At 37.8% G+C, this 9,409-nt stretch overlaps 1 protein-coding gene across 1 annotated transcript in view; it reads right to left on the reverse strand.

Annotated features, from left to right (window-relative positions):
* Window positions 1-9,409, reverse strand: part of LOC107707499 (SH3 and multiple ankyrin repeat domains protein 2-like) — an 80,591-nt gene that overhangs the window by 52,398 nt on the left and 18,784 nt on the right. The window contains 1 exon segment of the mRNA XM_016511549.1: window positions 241-577. Within this exon segment, the coding sequence (XP_016367035.1) occupies window positions 241-577 (337 nt within the window).

Raw genomic sequence — 9,409 nt, forward strand, 5'->3', positions numbered from 1 at the left:
ATAGACCAATTCCCGACACTTGACCTATTTGCATCCACACATGGCCTTATAAAAATAACACAGATTTGCCATAAATAGGGCCTCTGGTGGCAACAGATAAAAACAACTTTGTCCTCACAGAAAAGGACACATTGCAGCCCGGACATAAGGGACCCACACAAAACTGGACACACGGTCAGACATGGACACAGTGACAGTAGTCCTCAAGTCCCATTGCTCCCTTTTGGGACGGCCACTGACCTGCTGTGGCGCTGAGGGGTCTGTCTCCGTGCGTCTCCCTCCCCCAGCCGGCCCAGGGAAGGGGAACGGCTTCGGGCGGAGCGTCCCCCCCGGGCCATGGTCTTCACCGTGCCATTGGGGCTGTTCTGCATCTGCTGGGGGTGTCGGGGCGAGAGGCTGTGCAGGGGGGAAGCGGCAGGAGAGGGCGAGCGAGAGCGGTCCAGCGGTAACTTGTTGACGTTCAGGTTGTTGTCGCTGTTGGAGCGGAGCAGCACACGTGGGGCGGCAAGAGTGCTCCTACCCTGGTGCTGCAGCGGCCTGCTCCGACCCGTGCCTGCCGGTGCCTCCCGGAAAGGCACTGGGAGAGATACAGAAAGAAAGAGTGATTAAATAAAAAGAATAGAACAGACTGTTTATACAAAGTGTGAAGTGGACTTTCAACTACTCCGTCTGCATCAAAGTAGTTCAGCTTTTTTAGGTGTCCTTCATTCCAATGAAATTGAGAATAATTAGAGCATGAGTAACGAGTGTTCAAGTACAAGCTGCTAGACTGTGCTTCAGCTTTTTACTACATACAAAGAACTGTCACATTAAAAGACCGAATGCTGTCTGCTCATCAAGTTCACAATCACCCAGTTTGATGCTCATTTACTGAATTAATGAATAAATTTGTTGCTGCTGAATTTATGTCATCAACTGTCAGAACTCAGACCAAATCAATGTTGCACATCTAAATCCGTTAAATTCTAGCTAAAGGAAAAATCCAGGTTAATTGAGCAAATAATTTGTTAACACTGTACAATTATGTTCAATATATTAAAATTAGTTAATTCAAAAGCTAAAATGGACTAACAATAAACAATACTTTCCCAGCATTTATTAATTAGGGATAATTTCTTCATATACTAATACATTAAAAAATTTCAAGTTGTATAGGATTACATTATTTGCTGTATTATGAAAGAGCATGAATTAAAAAAGAAAAGTATATTGATAAATTAACATTAACCTAGATTAATAAATGCTGTAAAAATTTGAAGCTTATGTGTTACCATTAACTTCAAGTCACCCCTCAGTTTACAAAAACACACAAAATAGGTATTTGCTAACTGAAATCATTTAGGGACAGTAATACTGGTGGATTCTATGAATTGTTCAAGTAATGTTTAATTCAAAAGTGGTTGTTAGTTGATAAGTAAATCATCCTTTTTGAGGTAGAATTACTTTTCTAGGTCAATGGACTTTATCATTTACTAATGTAATTCCTCTGAGTAAAGTTTGCTCCATGTAAACAGAAACTTAGCGGATATATCACTTTTTGGTATCCTTAAGGGTATCCCACAAAACCAGTTACCAGGCTTACTGTACTTAAATGTGTCATGAAATAGTGTCATATCTTTAAAGCTGAAGTTTGCCATTTTTTCAATGTTAAATACACTACAGTTTGGGACTGGTAAGAATTTGTAATGTTTTAAAAGAAGTCTCTTATTCGCCAAGGATCCTTCAGAAATCATAATATGCTGATTTGCTGCTCAAGAAACATTTCTTCTAATTATGAAACACTTGTGCTGCTTAATATTTTTGTGGAAAGAAGTCATACTTTTTGTCTGTATTTTTTTTTAATCATCTGGACAGATAAAGAAAGTTCAAAAGAACATTAATTTGAAATAAAAATCATTTATACATTTTGTAAATGTATAAATGTCTTTGTCACTTTTGATAAATTTAACACATCCTTGCAAAATAAAATCTCTAATTCTTTCTTTAAAAACAAATCTCTTACTGAACCCAAACTTTTGAACGATAGTGTACTTTCTTCTATCCCAGCATACTATGCAGAGATGACTACAGTATAAGTATTTGTAAGTTGTTAACACTGTGTTTTGTTTTTTATTCCAAATTAGACCAGCATAGCAACACTGGTTTAGCCAAATAGAATTTGGGGTGGAGCTATCTATTTTAGCCGACCAATGGCAGACTGTTTGGGAAACCTGTCTGAAAACAAGCAGTTTGGTGTTGCTAGTAGTGCAAACAAATACCAACTTCAGCTATAACTTTTACTTCAATGCCCAATAGACTTTATAAAAGCATTTTTTTTTTTTTTAACTGAGAGATGAGTCAAATACATTTCTTGTGGAAATCAACGAAGATACATCTTAGTACTCCTTTAATACAGTAAACAAAGTGTTTTTTTGTTTCTTAAACACCAAGACTATGCCGATCACTCTGGTCTCCAGAGACATACACCCACAGCAGCCAACTTCTCTGGTTCCAAGGTGATATGCACACATTTCAGGACCAAATGAAGCCTACATCTCCACAACAGCCCCCGTCTTGGGCATAGGGGAAATCCCTTGAGTTCACTGTTCGCACTGTATGCATGATGAATGCCTATAATTACTTATCTGCTGCCATGTTAAAGGTGGTTCAGGAAGACGTTTATCCAAAGGAGCTTGTTTCTCAGAAACACTAGGCCGCTGAAAGGCACAGTTCACACATGAACTAGATATCACTTGTTGGGTGAGACAAACGCTATAAATATATTCTGAAAAATAACCCAGGAGAAGCATTGAGAAGAATTATGTCGCTAAACACACATCAGTCTCCCCTGTTCATTAATGTGCTGATGTAATGGCAACGTGAAGCAGTTAGATCACCTTCACTGTCATGGAAGGTTTTCATTGGATGATGTTCATTATGACAAACAGTCTCAGAGATACATATGCTCCTGTTTATTATTTAAAAGGCTACTGTAGGGGGATCATTACGGCAATAATGTACAAACCCAACCCCCCACAAGCCGTGAAGAAATCCACCCAGCCCTCACTGATGTGGCAGGTGATGCCACATGAAACCTGCCAATGAAAAGAAACCGACACTGATAATGTCACAAAATTATAAAAAAAAACTACATGGTTTATATAGGCACCAACTATGGTTTATTTCTGGCACCAACTGAAGACGATGACATCACAAGCACATAGGCTGCCCGAACACGTTTGTTTTGGAACGCTGATGAAACAGTCGTTTCCTTCAAACAATTGAAATCAAAGTGGCAACATTCCAACTGCAACATTCTAAATATAAAAAAATTTATCAATTCCAATAAACAAAACTGTAGGAAAGGTAGAACAAATATGGAATTCTTAGAATATCCAAGAAGATTAAAAATTCACAGCATGAAGTTGATTGAATTCCTTGCAGAAGGAAATGACTCTCTCAAAGTGATGTTCTCTCCACCTCACACTAATTCACTCTTGACCTCACAAGATTCAACTTTCTTTATAATCTGTCATAATATATGATAGAACTCAAATACTTTTTCCTCAGCTAAGAAAAGTCGGAACACCGTGTAGCTCTAAGGCTGGAGTTCTGAGCATGAATCCCATGGAACAGAAGTCACCAAATATCAGAGAAGCCTGCTCTAGACTCTCAAAACCCCAAAAGATCACCTCTTACCTTCTTTCTTGAAGGCATTCAGTAAAGACTTCATATCTCCTCTGAGTTTATTGCTTAATAACTCCCTTGGAATGTCCGTTTCGCCTTGAGGAACTTGGAATCAGAAGGTCAGGATCTCCTGGACTGAGGTTCCTCTGTCAGTAAAGCACGAGAGAGAGGGTTATGGAGAAGGCAAGCACTGTGGGGACAGTGCCCGCTCCACATGATGCCGACTGTGACTGCGAGAGGAAACAGCTGAGTGCACAAGCCTCGCATGTTTCTTCGTTCTCTCTCTCTCTCTCGCTGACACACATACGTACACACTCTCTCGCCCCGCCCCCTTTTCTCTCTCTATCTCTCTTCCTCTACATCACTCTCTCCCCGCCACCAAATCATTCACTGTACTATCAGTTCAAGCCTCCCCCTGTTTGGATTCCTATAGGCAAGACAGAAGACTGATTGGAGTGTGTTGTTGAATCAGCTGTGTGACAAGACCATGCTGGGATAATTTGATTCAAAACCATTATGACACAAAGTACTGAGATAAACACAGTTGCCCCAAAATTCTTCAAGTTTGGCCCATCAGTGGCTGGCGATATCATCAGAAGGGTTTTTAAAATTCGCTGGCGACCACCCACCGAACATGCAATCAAGACGCTTGAATTAACTTGCGACAATGAGAAGGTGTTATTGATTAGGGATTTTAACCCTTGTTGGCTCTGTATGGGAATCAAGCCCCCGAGTGTTGCTAAGCAACCCAGGGATGGATGTCTAAATTAGTCAGTGCAAGTTGCCGGGTTGTGAATTCTCCCGTTACCCATGTATGTGGGCTGTCCTTTCACACTAGCAATTCACAATTTCCTCTCAAGCTCTCTTTCCCTCTCTCTCTTTTTATCCCCTCCTCCCATTTTCTGGCATGAGATGAAAAAAAAGATCTTTGAGGAAACAAGGAAGGAAGGAATTCTTGCATATTAAAATCAGTGTCAGGGTATGATGTCATCAGCATATATATGGATATGGAGTTGATAAATATACAGAGGGATCCCAAAGTCTGAGACCACTAGTGCAAATCTTTACATTTTGCTTTAGATTCTAATGAGAAAAAAAATGAGTGAAAAATTGAATTAAAAAATAAACATAAACTTCAGAATTTGGTTTGGACTGCTGCTTTAATGACAGCAGTATTCAAACTGACATGAACTTCCCAAGTTTGTGCAAAACCTGATTATCCACAAAAATTGATTTACTGAATGAATGAATAAAAAAATTATTTACAAATTGTTTAGGATTTGTTAACCAATAATTGATTTCCCAACAGAGTTTGTACTTAACTGAAAGTAAAATAAATTTTTGTTAATTGAAATAAATCTGAAAAATAAATAAATAAATATCAGATAAAAACTTTATAAAAACTTAAAGCATTGCGTTAGCAGCGCAAAAGGTCATGGGTTCGATTCCCAGGGAACACACATACTGGTAAAAAATGTATAGCCTGACTGATATATATGTATGTATATATAAAAGCATGAAAATAAAAATGACAAAATCACACAATTATTAAAACTTATAATTAAAATGATAACTGAAAATAAAAGCTAATTTAAAATATTTATAGATACTATAATAGCATATAAATAATACTAATAGCATATAAATAATACTAAAATAACACTGTTTGACGTTTGCTACCAATATTCAAACTTTTTCTTTCATCAGTTCTTCATTACCACATCACATAACAGTTTTTTGAAATACTTAAATTTTTATTTCCAGATTAAAAAAAAAAAATCCCCACAAAATCACAGATTTTCAAGATGGTCTAATGACTTTTGGACCCCATATGTCTCCGAATGTACACTGCTGATTATATGACTTGTACATAGCAGGGATGGACAGAGCAGAACAATAAATCCAACATAATTTGTGCATCATTAGAAATCTCAATACCATCTCTGTGGTCTAATGAGCCAGCAAAATGATAAAACTGACAGCTTCTCACATCTAATTCAACCCTCACACAAGTAATAACACCATAAGCGGCAAAATCGTTTGAAACTGGTTCCCAGTGGGAGCTGTGAATGTGTTTTCAGGAAGCGGTTATGATATGGCCATGTTTCAAAATAAAACGAGCTCCACTTTAAAATAACCCAAAGCAAACCCTGTGAGTTAACTCTCTACTGACAGCCTCCTCTTTCTTTTTGCTTTCTTCTCATTTTTCTGCTCATGCTATTAACAACCCAGCCTTAAAAAAAGTGCCAATTGCCTTTGCTTCAGTTGCTTTGATTAATCTTTCCTGATAAAGAAAACATCCTTTCTTATGTATCAGCAATTTCTAAATCCTTCGCCCATCCTTCGAGCAGAGCTAAAGATGAATAGACATTTAAGACTCTATGTAACAAACAATTCCTCCGGACCTCAGAGGGTCCGGCCACTGCAGCTGGTATCCACAGTCTCATTAAATCAATAGTTATTAAATTGCACTTGAAACCGTATCTCAAACTAAAGAGCTCAACCTATTTGATCGAAGCTGGCGTAGGTTTGAACTTGGGGGGTGAACTGAAATCCATCATTCTGTCATGCTTTGAATTTGGTCTTGTTTATAAACCATGATTAAAACTCAAGATGGTGTATTATATTTCCCAGCGGCCCCAATATCTAATACAGACTGGCGGAATGCAATATGAACCTGTGTGTGTGTGTGTGTGTGTGTGCATGTGCATGTGCACATATACATGCATATTTTCCATAATTCACACAATATTTGAATGCTCTTTGAAATCTACGCTATTTCATATGCTTTAACGAGTAAGTCGATAATAAGCCAGGCTCCGAGACCTCCTTGGCTTCTCAACCGCGACAAGTGCACACAAGGCAAACTCACATCCCTTAAGCCAATTATTGTGTGGATCCGGGAACCATGGCAACCACCAGGTGGCATTAAATGGGACGCCCATTTACATACATAACTACAGTGCTTGTTTTAAACATATAGGCATGGTGGACGCAGCACATAAACAAACAAAATCCAATGGATTTCGATGGAGTTTAAAAACTCAAAGCCTTCCCAATCGGTTCGAATTTGTGAAGATCAAAGCTCTGACACTGTGCCCTCCGCTGTGGTCTAACATGTGACACGTAATTACCGGATCCCCTGCTACTATGCGCATGAAAATAACAAGCCGTTCCAGTTTCCTCCCTGAGTGACGCATTAGACGGAACGGCAAACTGTGCAACTATTGAAGATTGTTCAATCAAAACAATATCAGCACACAGCTGGCCAACCGGTTTGTTCCGTCAGAGGTTCCTTTCGCCTGAGATTGAAACATTCAGAAGCCTGCTGATTCCCATATTCCGCTGATGGAATCTCTGTGTTTATGTCAGAGCTGTTACCAAAAGGTATAAGGAAAACCTGACAGCTGTAGCAAAGAAGATGCGTAATGCTAGGCCTTCCATCTTCACTTCAGGTCAGCTCTATTCTCCAGCTACACTCTTAAAAATAAAGGTTCCAAAATTAGTTTTTTGCAGAAATGCCACTGAAGATGCATTTTAGGTTCCCCAAAGAACCTTTAAGAGAACATTTTTTCGGAACAGGTCTTTTTTTTAGTGTCAAAAATACATTTTAATAATTTGAAGAACCAGGGTTTCTGCAGGTTTTATTAAAGTAAATTCAAGACCTTTTTATGACCAGGTAAAGAAAAGAAAGGAATAAATTGAATGGAACACAATAAGTCAATATGGTCTCTAAATGTACTTAAGTGCACTTCAAAGTTTAAAAATATAATTTCCAACAGATCTCCATTACTTTTACAAAATAATACAGTATATTGAAATAACTTTTACTGTACCTTCTGCAGAAAAACAGACTGCAGAAAAAGTGATGTTCATCCTCTGTATTTGTGTCTTTTTTCCAGTGCAAATGTTCAAAGGTTTTTAAATTAACCAATTACTTGAGAAGCAAAATGTCATAAGTTTTATGAGAAATTGATCAAAATGAAGTGAGTTTGTGGTTAAAACAAAAACAAACATCTGCCACTGGGCTCAGAAAAATCTACTTAATTCAAAGAGAAAACAAATTAATACCCCAATAGCTATGTTTCCATCCAAATTTGTGAATTTAACTTGTGCGCAAAATTGGAATATTGCATAAAACATTTGTGAATAAAGCACGGTTTCCATCCAACAAGTCAAAAAGAACAAAAGCATCACTTCCTGATAAACTAGCACGAAATATCACTAAAAGTCGGAGAAGCCACTGAATAATAAATTACTTGCGCCTCAGAGTGAGCAGACGAAACACACGAGATCGGTCTACTGGTTAGTCAAGTTATCCCATCCATTCATGCAAAATCACATGACTTTTTTGATGTGCATCATGGATCAATTTATTTGGCAAATGCGTTTCCATCTCTCATTATTCGCATTAACTCTTTTCGCACAAGTCAAAAAAGAAATTCCGAAATTTGGAGAATCTGATGCGATACTTCAAAATGTGCATAAAAAAACAGGATGATGGAAACTTGATAGTTATTGACAGACATTTGTTCTTGTTTTAAGCATAAACTTATTAAAATTCCTTCCATTTCTCAGAAAACAAGACATCATATGTTCAGTTTGCATCTCAAGTAAATGTATCTTGATTTAAGGATGTTTAGATATTTGAATTGGAAATCAAAACAAAAACCCTGAGGAAGATTTACAGTGCATGTAAGATTTAATGCCATGACTTTATGAATTTAAGACCTTCTGCTCCGATTTAAGACCTTTTAAGGCCTTAATTTGTGAAAACACAAACTGTAAAGACCTTTTTTAAGACCTGCAGAAACCCTGAGAACCTTCTTCCTCTAAAAAGAAACTTTTGTGCAATGGAAAGGTTCCATGGATGTTAAAGGTTCTTCATGGAACCATCGATGCCAATAAAGAACCTTTATTTTTAAGAGTATAGTCCTGGAAACGTTATCCCACTTTTCAATTTTACATTAATACAGAGGGAAAATGAACTGACAAAGCAATCAAAGTCACTCAATGTCATTCAATAAGCAGGTTAACAATTTTATGGCACGTCGGTGAGACGAAGATTAGCATTGCAGGCCAGAAAAACCAGGACAAATGTGACAAAAAAACTTGAACGTGACAATTCTGATCAGAAAAAAAACCTAGGACTTGATAATAGCCTAAATTCAGTACAGGAAATAGTAGGAATTCTGCTGGTGTGCAAGTGTGCGTGTATATGGATGAGTCTCCTCTTCCTGTAAGGACTGTAGCTTATGTAGGTCAGCTCCACTGAGTAACGCTCTCTCTCTAGATGCACGCTTGGGTTCGGCGCATGAAATCATCTATAGGGTGCAACGACAATCAGCAATGCCTGTGCACATAACCTTCAGGGGCAAACAAATATCCTCATTTATAAAGCATAACGCACATGTTATATGCGGAACACAGTGAAAATTTACATGCAAAATGGCTGTCATGAATAATTAATATGTAAATGAGTTATTTATGTCATGTTATCTCCACTCTACATTATATACGGACTCATCCGTGGCATGTGAAAACCTTCAAAGTCTTATTTACCCAGAACAGATTTAATTTCATCCAAATCCTTTCGTTTAATGATGTCTAATGATTAATTAAATCTGTTGTGCCTTTCCTAGCTTTAATGAGGCAGATGATTATGCGGTCCGTTAATTGAAACGAGCGCATTCAATCACTGTGTGGCTGAGAGTGTCAGATAAATATACGGATGCATTTTACT

The sequence above is a fragment of the Sinocyclocheilus rhinocerous genome, unplaced genomic scaffold, assembly GCF_001515625.1.
Source record: "Sinocyclocheilus rhinocerous isolate Xijiao unplaced genomic scaffold, SAMN03320098_v1.1 scaffold534, whole genome shotgun sequence".
NCBI classification, from domain to species: Eukaryota; Metazoa; Chordata; class Actinopteri; order Cypriniformes; family Cyprinidae; genus Sinocyclocheilus; species Sinocyclocheilus rhinocerous.